Below are 15,055 nucleotides of genomic sequence, written 5' to 3'. Positions count from 1 at the left end.
TGGAGACATGAGGAGGCTGATCCCAGATCAGCATAGCGAGGCAGGGACAGAGGTGGCACCAGAGGGCGTTCCACTGCCCGCACCTAAAACACAGCTCGGTTCAGAGGAAATCATAACCACGTAGAAAACAGAGAAATAGATGCAGGGTTCTCACCAGTGTCTTTGTCAGCTCCGCGTCTGTTCGACCAACTGAGGTCATAACGAGCTATTAAACCACAGTGGAGACCAAGCAGAACAAAGGGTGTTAAAGGTGTTAGATTTCAAAAGAATTTTGCAAGAGACACCTGAGAGCACGACATCGGGTTTCACCACTGGACACACAGTCACAAAAAAAAGAAAGAAAGAAAGAAAAAAAAGGTGATATTTTAAAAATACTTAGGCAACATCCTGATACACAAGAAAGTGTTGAGTGCACAGTATACACCCACTTGTTGTGCTGTGTTATTTAATCCTTCACTCTTATTGCTTCAACAATAAGGAAAGTTTGAAAAGCCATTTAGAAATTGGTTTAACAGCTCTTAAGCAACCACTGATGATCTCACGTTATACCATTTGCAAATAAAGCAGTGTGTGCATCATAAAAAGAAAGTACAACAAAGTACTCAGAGTCCACTTAATTAGGTACACCTGTTCAACTGCTGATTGATGCAAATATCTAATGGACCAATCACATGGTAGCAACTCATGTTAAAACTGAGCATCAGAGCGGGTAAGAAATGTGATTTAAATGACTTTGAACGCAGCATGGCTGTTGGTGCCAGTCAGCTGGCAGCTGGCTGCTTCGTCCTACTGTTTCAGAAACTGTTGATCTGTGGGGATTTTTTACACAAGCATCTCTGATGTTTACAGAGGATGGTCTGAAAAATAGAAAATGGGCAGCAACAGTAACTAAAATAACTACCTGTAGTCTGCAGTATTATCTCTGAACGCACAACACATGGAACCTTGAAGCAGGTGAAGACCACACACGATGCCAGCTCCCGTCAGCTAATAACAGGAAACCGAGGCTATAATTTCCAGAGGCCCACAATCACACTTATACACACAAACACATCTTGATAAGTTGTGTATATATTTTCAATAAAACCTACTTTACAGCCAAAAAAGCAAAAAAGCAAGAACAACAAATATTTTTCAGGTCTTTTATTCAACTTTATTTCACAATTTTATGCCATTTATTGTGTTTTCTGTTATAATACCACACACAAATGTCAACTGGCTAAAACAATATAAAACATAACTTCCACAATTTTTCATTATTTATATTATGTACATGCTCTCATTTACTTAGAGGCAAAAAAATCTCAGGCCTTCGCTTACTCTCAAGTGCACTTTCATCTGCCTTCCTTGCTGGTTGAGAGGCCATTCCAATGAGGATCATTCAGCTTCTGTTGGACTCGTAGGTTTAACTGTTTTTTCTTTTTTTTTTTTTCTTTTTTTTTTTTTACAGGAGTTCATATGAATTTTATATGAAATGGGGGATAAATGACTAAATTAATTGAGCCAAAACAAACACACGGCAACAGTTATTACTTTACCTATGCAACTTCTCCTCTATCTCTCAGTTGGGAAGCAGGTGACACCGGCTGATGTTTAATGTGACTCAAGTTCGTCACTGTGACCGACAAACTGTTTCATTCCCAGTTGGATTCATATAAAGGATCTTAATATTTGGTTTATCTTTGTGTCTCTGCAGTAAAGCATGAATGATGTCGGAACAAAGCCCTGACTCTACCTGCCCCGTTTCTTATCTGTGATGTGGACACTGGACAGCACCACTTCCTACTCTTCCTCTAATTGCTGCAGCTGAGCTTGTAAGTGCCAGGATCGTCTTTTTTTGTTCGTATTGTGTTGATATCTTTTCTTCTTTTTTTGGGGGGGGAACTCTGATGTGACGGTTATGTGATAGGAATGAAAGAGGGGATTGTGAGCACAAGGAAAGGAGTGACTTCCATTGTGCTTCTGATTTGTCCCAGTTTATGTCCGTATTAATGAAACACTATCTACAATATTTCTGGGGTCTGATAAAAACTGGGAGGTTATGACTAGGCAAACACTGTTCCTCTGCCACAACCCACCAACATTACACAGAGAGTGGTTTTGACGTGAAGTCTTATTTCTACAGCGCTGTCCTTACATTAGCATGATTTTACAGAATTAATGGAGGCATGAGTGAGCTCAGCAGCACTCGTGACAAAAGTGGAGATATGGATTATACAAGAGTTACAAAGAGCAAAGGTCATGTTGACAGCAGAAATCTAGGATCATCAGCTATGCATCAAAATGCATAAATATTTCTGGTAGACAGTAGAATTATGATGTTTTGTTGTTTTAAAAAAAAGAAATAAAGAAAAGAAAAGTAAAGTAAAGAAAAGAAAAACAGGCTCACTTGTCATCTGTGTAATAGTATAATACTTAAAACTGGATTCTTATTGGAGTGGTCCTTCAGGTGCCGCCTGCCTCCTGTTTGTAAGCTCCGTCAGTTCAGACTGCTCTGGCAGGTTAAAGGCCAGCACTCCTCTCTATGTGGGGGCAAACTTCTTGGCCTGTGCCCTTACCCGCTTCTCATAGTCCATCCTGTTCTGACTGAAAGACAACAAGCAGAGAGAAAGGACATTTTAAACCCTCTTAACATCACTTAAAATTTTCCTTTTGGGGTTCAGTTTTACAGATACCACCTCAATGAATTAAGTAGTGAAAGAACTGCAAACAATTCTTTTTTTTCTTGTGACTTCACTTCTGGTTTCTAAAGGCCTGAGATCTTTCAGAAGAGGAGAGCGTCACTCTCCAAACATTTCAACTGACTCCTAAATCCCTTAAAAGTATCCGACTTTACCTTCTTCCAAAAAATACACAGCAGGAGCGCACTACAAATAAAAGATGCAAACTGAGTGGACATTTCGGATGCAGTTGTTGTGGAATGATATTTGTTAATTAAAAAAAAAAACAATTCATTCAGGCTTCAGCTGCAGGCAGGTCATTGGAGACACACTCACCAGTAAATTGTGTAAGCCTCTGCTTGTGCTGGGTCTTGGATGTTGGGCTCATTCAGCAGCTCCTGGATACCCAACAGGATCTGAAAGTCAATCAACATCCAGTCAGTGTGATAGTTTATCAGAGGCCTGTACTGCGAAGGAGGCTCAACATACCTAGGCTTTGTGCTCAAGATGCAGCTCAACAAACCCTCAAGTCCGCAATCAGAGCTAAACGGTACTGTGACGGTGGTTATCAATTAGTCAAGTCCGGTTCTCAGCTTTGTGCTCTGCGCGCGTTCACATAAAAGGGGGCGTTTGACGTCATATTATTCTACTTCCGCACGAAATGGATCCACAACGGGCTGATTTCAGCCAAGACGAGTGCAATTGTTTTAATGGAGAGAGTATGAGCGATATTAAAAAAAGCACGATCACAGCCTGAAGCAACAGTGTTGCTGCAAATATGACAAGAGAGGAGGCTGCTTTTAATTTTTCTGACAGCTCTTGCGCTACTTTTAAATATGAAGCTTTATCCATATAAACTAGAGCAACATCAACTGTCATTTTAAATTGTGTTTTATATTGTTATATATTTCACTGATCGCAATTATAACGCAAGTGTGTGTTTTATTGGAAGCGAGGCTGGATAGGTTACAGACTAGTGAGGTTTTTTTTAGGTGCTGTAGCTACAAGCAAATCTCATAAACAAAGACCTTTTTAAATGTGAAAACAGCGGAGACTTATACAAGATTTGCGTTTGGGCAACACTGAAATATAACAGGCGACACATCGGAATTAATTTATTCATGGCCACATTAAGTGAAATTATTAACTTTACCGATTATCCATCTGATTGTCTGTCCTGCTGCGAGCGGACAACTTCTATCAGTGGTGACTGACTGTATATAAAAGTAAAATATAGGCTATAGTCTAATATATAATGAGCTCCTGACGCTCAGCTCAACGAGTGAGGAGGCGGAGACAACTCTCAGCGGAGACGCTCAGAGAGAAAGTAAACAGCAGCAGATCAGCTGATCTCTCCCTCCGGTCAAACGCTCCGTTCTGATCCAGCTCCACTGGACTTTCAAAGTAAAGGTGCCGCCAGCTGTAAATGAGTTAAAATAGTGAAACAGCAGCGCTTTTATAGACGATTTTATGATTAAACTCTGAACATAACCTGGTCGGGACCAGGTTATGAGCTAAGCATAAGTTACCATGGTGATCTAGCCTCGTTAAAAGACAGCCACCTTCGCAGTACAGGAGAGGCTGGCTTTACACTCAACATACCTCGCTAACCCACTAAACTGGCTTCGCAGTAAAGGCCTCAGGTTGACTCATATTGGCTTTACATCCATTCCTTGACACAACTCAATATTTGTCATCAGTTGTTGGTCTGTACAGTGAGAAGTTTGTACTCGCAAAACAAACAACCACAACCACATGTGAACTTATGATAAATGAGTAAATCAATTACATCCACTGCTGATGACAGTGACTGTGAGTGTGTTTGAACCTGTTTGATGGTGATGGCTGGCCTCCAGTCTTTGTCCTCCTCCAGGATGGACAGACACACAGTGCCTGATGGGTAGACATTTGGGTGGAATATGGGTGGCTCAAACTTGCCTGAGTGGCAACAATAGAGAAGAAAGTCAGAATTTTAAAGTGTGAAGAAAACTGAAACAGTAATATTGAAGTTTTCAGATGCAAAGTACAACATAGTCATTGTAGGAAACCACAATTACACAACTGGTTTTGCTAGGTGGAAGTGTAAGAGTTTTGCTTGCATGGACAACTTAAAAAAAAAAAAAACTTTTCCATAAGCACAAGCAGCAAATGCACATTCTGTCATTTTGTATTCAAGATTCACTGTATGTTGGTGACCCAACCTGGTTTAATGATCTTGTTACCAAAACTCATATTTCCTGCGTTTTTCCTCTTTTATTTTGAATAGACAGCTGCATGTAAATCTTTGCCCTTCGGTGTAAAATGAAACTATGTACTAAGTGCACAACCATACTCACATTTGGGTGGTGAGGAAGGGTAGTCATCTTTGAACAGCATTCTGAGTTTGTAGAGTCCTCCCTCCCACAAAGTCTGATAAAAGGGTTTAAAAAAATAAAGACATAGGTGAATTCATCTTTTAGTTTGGTGCCACAGCACAACAAAAATTAGGACGTTATGTAACAGTTATCACACTGAAACTGAAATGCACCTTTTTGTTTTAGAAAGAAAAAGTTCTAACACCTCAGTAAAAAAAAGAATAAAGAAACACACACGCACGAGTAATAGTATTAACAATGTTCGTATACTATTTTTCTTCCAGACCTTGTTTCCAAAACCTGAACTTGTGTATCTGCCAATACAGAGACTGATCTCATATAAGCTTTACAAAAACGCATCTGTTTTACACAAACATCCCTGATATGATTGCTTTCATTGTTGTGCAGCATGGCTCAGGTTAAACGTTTGGAAAAATGAAGATGAAAACAAAGTCAGTCTTTTATTATCTAATCTGACTGTCAACTCAGAAAAAATAAAACTTTGAATAAATTAATTAGATATATTTCTGAACTACAGTAGTTGTGCCAACACTGGTGTCACTGCTCGAAACTGAAGCCTGCCATACTTTACAAGTTGTGTTTTTAGTGATGGTGCTTGCTGATAACAACCACTTAAAAAATAACTGTTCCAGTATTTGTGACAGTATCAGAGGATTTTTGGCACTAGTCTAAAACTCTATTATTGTTAAGTCTATATTAACACATCATTACTTGTTAGTAGATGAATATTTTGTATTCATCTGAATTAACTACAGATGTCAAACATATGTAAAGGAATAAAAAAGTAAGATTTGCTTCTCTAATAGGATGCATTTGAAAATTGCACTAAATTACAGTTCTTGAGAAAATGCACTTACGTTTCCAGCACTGGGTCTGATCATTTTTATAAATGCACAAGTCGGGTATTAAAGAATGAGCTGTAGTGCGTAACACGCAAAGTTACTTATAAACTGATAACACATTGTCCTGTAATAGGTGATAAGGTCAGCAACGCTTTAAGATTGAGTATTATCATTTATATGTCAAACATGAGACATGAATTTATCTACTACTGCTAACTTTGAATATGTGAGCGACTTTAGGTCAAAAGTTAACCTACTCCTTTCTTTCCTGGAATGGCACACTCCCAGTTCATCAGATTCATGGTCCCATCAGGATTTTTGGTCGGCACAGCAACAAAACCCTGCGAGGTTTAACATGAAACACAAAACATGAGTGAAAGATATCTGTCGCACTTCACTGAGTTATTCTCCATTTTGTATCAGACAGCAGCACTCTACAATTGGCAACAATAAATCTATGAACTCTCATAAACAGGGGACATAATGTTGACACAGCGTGATAATCATCCCGCAGCTGCTGCTTACAAATGGGTGGTCTTTCCTCCAGGCTTTGCGCTCCTGGGACAGTCTGCTAAGAGCGATGCCAGACATTGTTGCTCATCAACGCCTCCCTGTGGAAAAACAACCAAAAACAAATTAATTATTCAATTCAGCCTGTCAACAATCTAATGACGCGGTCACGACTGATTCTACTGAAAATATACAATACATGTTAACAATTTTATTCTCTCAACACGCATATTGATTGGTGTTTTTTAGTTCCCACTGGAGTCCAGGGGAAAGGATATGGTTAATTTAGCTTCTACAATACACTGCTCAGGACGTAACACAGAAACATAGCAAACCGCCCACTGGCAGAAACTCACTAACACTAGCTCCAGTGTCAAACAATAATCTTTTTAGCGGGACTTACCTCTTATTTTATTTGGCTAAAAATCAGAATTACGTCGGTCTGAGGACTAGCTTGTTCGCTTCGCTAGCGCTAACGTTACGGCCGACAAAACACACCCTTCGACGTTCAAAGACAAAACCACAGGACCAGTTAGGGCGTAAATGACCAAACCGAGTGAAGCCTCTACTTTATCAACATTCCCCAAACACGTTTGTCGAAATATATTTGTGCTACTTTTCAAGATTTACCACAGTTGTGTAAAACAATGTGACTCGTTTCGTTTCGGCAGCTAGCCTATCACAGAAAAGGACCCCAATTTGTTTATTTCGTTAGGACCTTCAGGCAGTTGACGGGACATCCGAGTGACATACGTCAGAGGCGGGCGGCCATCTTGGTTGTGGCATTTGTGCTGCGAAGCTCAGGGCCAGTCTGGTGATGGAATCACTTTTGATTCATGTCCTCTAAAAAAAAACTGTAAATATGCAAGTGTGCTAATTAAAGTCAATTTTAAAATAGGACCAGAATTAGGCCACGTTTTAAAGTCAGATAAAGCCTGCCTAAACAGCTGTCATAAACTGAAAATAAATGGGCCTACAGCTGTTGTATCTTAAACACCTCGCTGCACATGTACAGTATGTACAGGATGTCAGGCCTATCCACAGGCTTAGTAGTCTATCTCCACCATTCACTGCTTTTGCAGTGCAATATTTACTTTGTTAATCAATATACTGGAACAAAACTACATGGGGTGATTGTTCTGATTATTAATGTTTTATATGATCACACTATGATGAGCTGGTGCTATCTGTGGGTGAGGTCAGAGGCCTAATAGACACTAATGAAATGTTGTCAATAACAGAATGGGGAGTTTGATTGAAATGTGAAGCTGTGCAGACCACTGCACATACAGCTGACACAATCCAGCTCCAAAATAAATGTTCAAAATGAGTTGTTCGTTCTGTTCTGCCCAGTTTGCATTCCCAACATGGACCATAGATAAAACAAGTAGGCTAATAACTCATTATATTTGACAGTTTTAAGATGGCAGTGTCATTACTGCTCCTGGAGAATGACGTAAGTGCACCATTTCCAATGCGATCTTCAAGCCACACTCAAAATGGGAGCCCTGTTAAGGAATTTATAAATTCCTCATCACATCAGTGGCCATATAAACACAGCACATAGAAGGTCTTCATTTTGTGTTGTATTAACATGACGTAACAAAAGCTTAAATATAGGCCTATTAACAATTTTCTTTGGAGATCGGGCATCTTGCCAGACACCTCGAATCTAGAAGGAACAGGACTGAACTGGTTTTGATTTCCTCCACGTCAGCAATCCTTTTTTTTTTCTTTTTTTCTTTTCAATACAGGGTGTGTAGTCTCTGTGAAGAAACTATTATTTGCTTATTCTTTAAAATTTACTTGTACTTTTTTTTCCCTTACATTTTTGTTACATGTAACTTTGCAGGATTAAAGAATTATATGAAGGGATAATACAGTCACAAATCATGTAGACTTTCAAATAATCAACATGAGCCTGAATCTTACAGGCTGTAGGGGAAACGTAGCTGATCAATATTTTTTCCATCTACATAATTTTGCCTTGCTATTCACAGCTATTTTAAGAAAGTTAAATATTTACTTTTCTGGTTACTCAGTACGGAGTTTTCCCAATGTGTGGTCAGTTTTAAAAAAGGAAACAGTTTGAAGGTCAACCTGTTGCATAAGAAAACAAGAACCTCAAACATCCATTTATTGTAACGTTTATAAAAGAATACAGTATATCCACATGTTATTCTCCTATAAGCAAAGTGCTTTAGAATCAGACTCCTGACACATTTCTAGTGAGATAATCAAAAACTGTGCAACAAGTGTCAAATTTTCAGCAAACAAATTAAACCTGTTATTTTAAGACAGTTCCTTAAACATCTTCACTCTAATGAAAATTAGAATCATTTGCATAATGGAGGGAGGTTTACATTAAAGGTTTCTGACAGCTGGTGAAACTTGCATCTGTTATGTTAGTAACTACAAGCTCACAGTAGCTACACAGCCTTCTATAGGGTTAAGTGCCTCCTCAGTATTTGTAGATTACATTGTAACAATCTTGCTCTGCCACACTGATTGGCAGCAAACACACAGCTTTCCCATGTAAATTAAACTTCACATTCTTGTTTCCAGTAGTCCACTGTCTCCCCTCTTTTGCCTTGTTCACACCTTCTTTCCCTCTCCCTCTGAGATGATGTGCTCTGGAGATGCCCTTTTAAACCATTCTGACCAGGAGCCGTCATAAACGCACACCTCAGAGTGGCCGAGCAGGTGAGCAGCCAGGACAACATGACATGCTGTGACGCCGGATCCACATGTGGTCCACAGCGGCTGCTCCAGCTTCACTCCTGCCTCTGTGAACAGCTTGGACAGGCCCTCAAGTGGCAGCTCCTTCCCAGAGGCGTCCATGAAAGTAGTGAAAGGCATGCTGATTGCACCGGGGAAATGGCCCGGCAGTGTATCTGGGTGGAGGAGAAATATCATAAAATATCAATAACTGACAGAAACTTTTCTGTTTTTAAGTCAGTGCACAAACTTTTTTCTTGCAGAGCTTACAGCCACATTGGCCCTCAGCAGGGGGATTGTGTGTATAGGCCTATGCATCATGAAATTCAGCTGAGAGCTCAGAGGGAAATTGTTGACTGAATATATGGGCAGGCATATGAACTGGCTACTTTTAAATGGTAAACCAGTAGGTTATTTATTGTGTCAGACTGTGATCATAAACCATAAAATCTCAACATCATCATATTATAACTTTCTTTCATGAAGTAGCCTGTTTGTAGTAGGCCTAGGCCTAGTGAAATGAATAGGCTATTTCCTACAGTAGGCCTTCCTTCATTTGCTAAAACAATAAAATAAAATGTTGCAACAGCCAAATTTTCTAAAGTTTCACTGTGTTTTGCTGAGGAAAATTAGCCTATAGACTTTAGATTATCAAAACTGTGGCTCTGTTCAGGCTGTTCCTCATCACCTTCTCTGGGCTCCGGTTCAGTCCCCCTGAACCTGCCCGCAGACCTGGCGTCCACCACCTGGACCTGCCCGGTTCTGATGTTGTCCAGCACGTCTTCATAGCTCTTCACCCACGACTGGTTCGGAGCCACCTTGAAGTCTCTGCGCTCCGGTTTGCAGTACTCTGCCGTCAGCTGGTGGCCGTCCGCCTGCCAGTTCTTCATGCCGCCGTCCAGCACCGACACCAGGCTGTGTCCGAACAGCCGGAACATCCACCACACCCGCGGCGCGCTGTACGAGCCGAAGTCGCTGGTGTCGTAAACGACGACGTGCGTGTCGTTGCCGATGCCCAGGTCTCCTACATACTGGGAGAAGTGGCTGGGAGTCGGCAGCATGTGATCCAGACCTGAGCTGTGGTCAGAGCACTCGTCTATGTCAAAGAACGAGGAGCCCGGGATGTGCTTCTGCACGAACTCGGCTCTCGGGTCTCGTTTGGTTTTCGGTAGATACCATGACGTGTCGAGGACGCGCAGCTTGGGCCCGACGAGGTTGTTTCTGATGGCCTCTGCCAGCCACTGTCCTGACACCAAAGCCCGAGTCTGCGCCGCCATGACAAGGAAGGCACTGAAGTACCAGCTCCCACCGCTGGAGTGAAACTGTGTACTGCAGGACAACCTGCAGGCTGTTGAACTTCACCTGCTCAGCTACAGAGCACCAAACTGACACTAGAGATCCTGCACTTAGCCTACTGGTTTTTATCGTTATTTATTAAGAAACCATTCATAACATTAAAAAAAAAAAAAAAAGACGATTACACAGAATTTAAATTTCACATCAAAAGTATTTTATTTAGCTCCCAGGGTGTTGTATAATAGCATACACAATCTGGATTAAACCAAACCACGTCTCTAAGAAGTGTAGGCTACATCCCCAAGGCAACTAATACATTTTATTCCTGGGGTCTCAAAGGAGGGAGAAAATTACTCACATTATACAATTTCTCTCAAGAAAAAACATGATGGAAAGCTCCTCATTACAAAATATAAAAAATCCTTATATGTTCTATGTAGCCTACATAAGGATCATCTAAGCATTGGTTCCCAATCAGGGGAGCACAACTATCTCAGGGCGGTCCACTGAGCTTTGTCTGTTCTGAGGATGTGAGGTTATCAATCACATTAACACACTCACACATAATCAAAATTATGTATAGGACCAAAAACTTTCAACTGCTGTATCACGATGCATCTGTATAGGCAGGGGTTGAGGATGGGGCTTGTCTTGGACACAAGCGAAAAAGTTGGGAACCAGCAGTGCCACTAATCTAAAGGTTCTGATTTGTAGATCTGTGCTCACTCTTGAGGTTTAAGTATCTCTCATTAAGGTTCAGATATAGAATCGATGATCTGATCAATCAATCAGTCTCTTAAAGTAAACGTTTTACGGGTTATACCTCAGAGATAATGTGCTCTGGTGGAGCCTTGGTGAACCACTCATACCAGGGCCCATCATACACCGACGCCCCAGGGGCCCCACACAGATGGGCAGCCAGAACCATGTGACAGGCCGTCACACCGGAGCCACAGGTGCCACAGATGGGCTTACTCAAGTCCACCTGTGACTTCTCAAAGAACTTCTTCAGCTCCTCTGTCGACAGCATCATGCCCTCATGATCCAGGAAGCTGTAGAACGGCATGCATTTGGAGCCAGGGATGTGGCCTGGCTGGATACCTACAGGACACAAATTGTTACAAATTGTTTAACTTCTCTGGATAGTGGATACATTTGTAGAACAGTGTAGTATGAATTATGTTAATATAAATGTTAAAGACTTGTAGACATTATGGGAGGCGTTTGAAGCCAACCACTGTCTTCTCACTGATCTGACAACTTTCCATGCTCCAATGATTTAGTAACATTAGACACATAATCTGATGACAGACTCTAGTCACTGGGACTGTCAATCAAATCTGGTCAAACCACACCACCACAACATTTCAAATGATTGTTGTCATCATTAGGAGAAACAGCCTTTGTCAAGTCTGGACTTGAAATTGTTTCTGTTTTTCCTAAATTGCCTGCTCCATCCGTTACTCTCCTGTCTGCTCCACCTCAAATATGAGATTCACTCATTATCAGTTGAAATGAATCTATCTTGCTTTTTAAACCAGAATTGTTTGTGTGGTCTGTCCTTCTTGTCAGTTTTGAGCTGGTTCATGACACTACACAGTTTTAGAAAAACACATTTTCAAGGGCTTTAAATCAAGCTGCCATCATATCTAGTTTCCTGTCTGGATATTATTAAACTATCAAATCAATTACTTTTGCCCGATCACCTGTGTAAACACATGTATGATGAAATTTAGTAGCTAAATATTATGTTTGAGTCTGTTGGATAATTTGTCTCAATACCAGCAGACAGTCAACAGCCTGATCCAAACCTTTCCTGAAAACTTACTGGAGCTCAACATCTCAAAAACCAAGGAGCTGCAGCTGTGGGGGCAGAGAGAAAACTCCATCACCTCCGTTCCACCCACTCAGCATCTAAGGTCAGCTGGTGGAGCGGGTTCAGTCTTTTAAATACCTAAAACACCTGACTGTCCTTAAAAGAACACGCTGTTGCTGTGTACAAAGAAAGCACAGCAGCGCCTCCACCTGCTGAGAAAACTCAGGACTTTCTATGTCATCAAGGACATTTTAACTCTGGTCCACAAATAACTGGTCAAATCTATTCTCACATTCAACATTTCCTCCTGGTATAACCACCTTACCACCAAGCATAAAACAAACCTCTCCCGCATAATTAATCAGGCCAGTGGACCTCTATCTGACCTGTAGCTGCTCAGTGACCAGGAAAGCCACACTGATCACTGAGGAGTCGGACCCCTACCACCAACTCTACCACTCCTTTCAGTTGCTGCCACCAGGCAGGACCTTTGCAGTTTTTCCACAGTTGTTAAAACACGTCTTTTGAATCCTCCTGTCCTTTTCTCAGAATTGTAAACACAAAACTCTTTTCTCAAACTATACATTCACAAAACCTCAGATTCTTTTTGCAAAACCAAACCATCGCCTCAAAATAGTTTTACCTGTGCTCAAAACCGAACAATGTTGTCAGATCTTGTTCTAATCGGTCAAAATAGAAACACTGCTGAGCAGTCATTACACACTACACCAAAAAATGGAAAACACAGTGTTCAGGGCATGTAGCTCAGGGAGAAATGTTTGCTGATCACATTATAATATAGTACATGCATTTAGCATCCCCAAAAGTAAAGAAAAAAAAAGATTTCTCAACTCTGTTGTTTTTAGCTCTGCATTCATCAAACATAAACTATAAAAACAGGTACTGTGGGAAAAAAATCCATCCTGAAATAGAAAAATACAAATGAAAGTCTACAGCCTCTAATGCACTGTAAAGGGTAGAAAAATCTAAAGACCGCACACATTCAATCGTGCAGTCATTGCTTCATCTCATCTTTGGGCTGGGTCAGGCCACATCACTTCATCAACATCATGCTACATTATGTCCTCCTATTTACTCTTCACGTAGTGTAATGGCATTGTTTTGATGGACCATCTCAACTACAATGGCCTCCTGCTGGGGTGTGAATAGGTGTCTCATTGTCATGCCATAAGAACTTGGTCTATGGCTATGACAGTAGCCTGAACATCATCAGAAATGACCACTCTTTGTCTTCTTGCACACTGAACTGGCTTATTGGTTTTTTACATCATGAGAAACAAGTGTGATCAATTTTGAGTCATTATGTTTGACGGATGACCAATGTGTTTTATTTGTGTTTATGTTTTGCCACTTTTATGTATGAGTCACAAGTCCATCACTGTGACAACTGTGTTTTATTGCATGAGAAGAGAGAAGAGAGTTTTGCAAAAAGCATGAGATCTGCAAATAGTGTTTAGGTGAAGATAGTTTTTGCTTATGTCAAAAGTTTGTTCGATTCAGTGAACATAGATGCATCATATATTTTTTTTTCATTTGTTGCCATTTCTGACCGTCTCCCCTTCGTATGTTTTACTGTAATGTGCTCTTTGAACCTTGTCAGAGGAGAATTTCTTTCACCATTTGGCACAGACAATAATATTTTTCTATCTTTCTATATACTATAAAACAACTTAGTTGATGTACTACATTTGGTGGAGGGGTGGGGGGTGGTCAAGGGAAGGATCTATTACATATAGAACAGATCTAGATCATTTGATTTTTCTCTGAGGTCTCTGTATTTTATTCGGTACATGGGGCTTTGCAGAGGTCTGCACCCTCTCTCCCTAGCTTTAGTTGTCTTGTGTCTAGGGTTAGGTTGTTGTTATGACTTTTTTTGGTGCACAGCAGAGTGCACTATAATGACTCATGCACTGATCTGCTGGTCGTATTGCTGCTAGTAGTATTAAAAAATGTCATGTGCACAACCTTTGTACTTTTCATTTGTGCACACTGGCACAGCTAAACTGCAGCCTTAATAGGTTATTGCAAGCAAGCAAGGAAGCAGTGCGACTAAGTAAATCAATTAAAAACAAAAACACTAAAGCAATAAGTAGCGTAGGAGTATATTTGATTGGCTATGAATCAAGATGTAGGCCTACCCTCTCTTGGTTCTGGGTCTTTTCCACGGAACCTCCCATAGGGCCGCACATCCACCACCTGGAAACCCTGAGTTGCAATGTTACCGGTCACGTCCTCAAATGACTTGACCCAGGAGTGGTTGGCGGTGGCTGTGAAGTGGGCGGGGTCAGGCTTAGTGAAAGTCCCCGTGACTGGGTGACCCCCCCTGACCCAGTTCCTGAACCCCCCGTCCAGCACCGACACCTCGGGGTGTCCGAACAACCGGAACATCCACCAAACCCTGGTGCAGGAAAACGCCCCCAAGTCACTGGCGTCGTACACAACCACATGGCTGTCGTTCCCGACCCCCAGGCGCCCAACATAGTCTGCAAAAAACTGCTCGGACGGTAGCATGTGGTCAAACTTGGACGTCTTGTCCGAGCACTCGTCTATGTCGAAGAAAGACGCTCCTGGGATGTGGGACCGCGCGAACTCCTTCTTGCCGTCCCGCTCCATCATCAGTAGGTACCAGGACGTGTCCAGGACCCGCAGCCGCGGCCCCACGAGGTTGCGTTTGACCATGTCAGCGAGCCACCGAGCAGAGACCAGAGTTTGAACCCCCATGTTTACACCTGCGGTACACAGACTGGCACTGCCCACAATTTATGCTTCCACGCAAACTTCAGATCCGGGATTTAAGGGGAAAGTTGAGGGAAATTT

The 15,055-nt window shown here is 41.4% G+C and overlaps 3 protein-coding genes across 3 annotated transcripts; all 3 read right to left on the bottom strand.

Annotated features, from left to right (window-relative positions):
* Positions 1–1,128: 1,128 nt before the first annotated feature.
* LOC310990217 (SUMO-conjugating enzyme UBC9-like) lies at positions 1,129–7,074 on the bottom strand. Its single transcript, XM_083977503.1, has 7 exons — positions 6,791–7,074; positions 6,403–6,488; positions 6,135–6,218; positions 4,997–5,069; positions 4,489–4,598; positions 2,997–3,076; positions 1,129–2,586 (listed from the first exon to the last, which is right to left on the bottom strand). The coding sequence occupies exons 2-7, from the start codon at positions 6,466–6,468 to the stop codon at positions 2,523–2,525; spliced, it is 477 nt and encodes a 158-aa protein (XP_083833629.1). The 5' UTR covers positions 6,469–6,488; positions 6,791–7,074; the 3' UTR covers positions 1,129–2,522.
* A 1,435-nt stretch (positions 7,075–8,509) lies between these two features.
* Positions 8,510–10,544, bottom strand: LOC310990279 (3-mercaptopyruvate sulfurtransferase-like). The gene is made up of 2 exons (XM_083977594.1): positions 9,794–10,544; positions 8,510–9,281 (listed from the first exon to the last, which is right to left on the bottom strand). The coding sequence occupies exons 1-2, from the start codon at positions 10,380–10,382 to the stop codon at positions 8,983–8,985; spliced, it is 888 nt and encodes a 295-aa protein (XP_083833720.1). The 5' UTR covers positions 10,383–10,544; the 3' UTR covers positions 8,510–8,982.
* Positions 10,545–10,615: 71 nt separating this feature from the next.
* LOC310990280 (3-mercaptopyruvate sulfurtransferase-like) lies at positions 10,616–14,967 on the bottom strand. Its single transcript, XM_083977595.1, has 2 exons — positions 14,377–14,967; positions 10,616–11,502 (listed from the first exon to the last, which is right to left on the bottom strand). The coding sequence occupies exons 1-2, from the start codon at positions 14,957–14,959 to the stop codon at positions 11,219–11,221; spliced, it is 867 nt and encodes a 288-aa protein (XP_083833721.1). The 5' UTR covers positions 14,960–14,967; the 3' UTR covers positions 10,616–11,218.
* Between the last annotated feature and the right edge of the window lie 88 nt (positions 14,968–15,055).

Source organism: Trachurus trachurus, assembly GCF_905171665.1.
Source record: "Trachurus trachurus genome assembly, chromosome: 8".
Taxonomy (NCBI): domain Eukaryota; kingdom Metazoa; phylum Chordata; class Actinopteri; order Carangiformes; family Carangidae; genus Trachurus; species Trachurus trachurus.
Note: the sequence above shows the minus strand (reverse complement) of the source record. Positions and strands in the feature narration are given on the sequence as shown.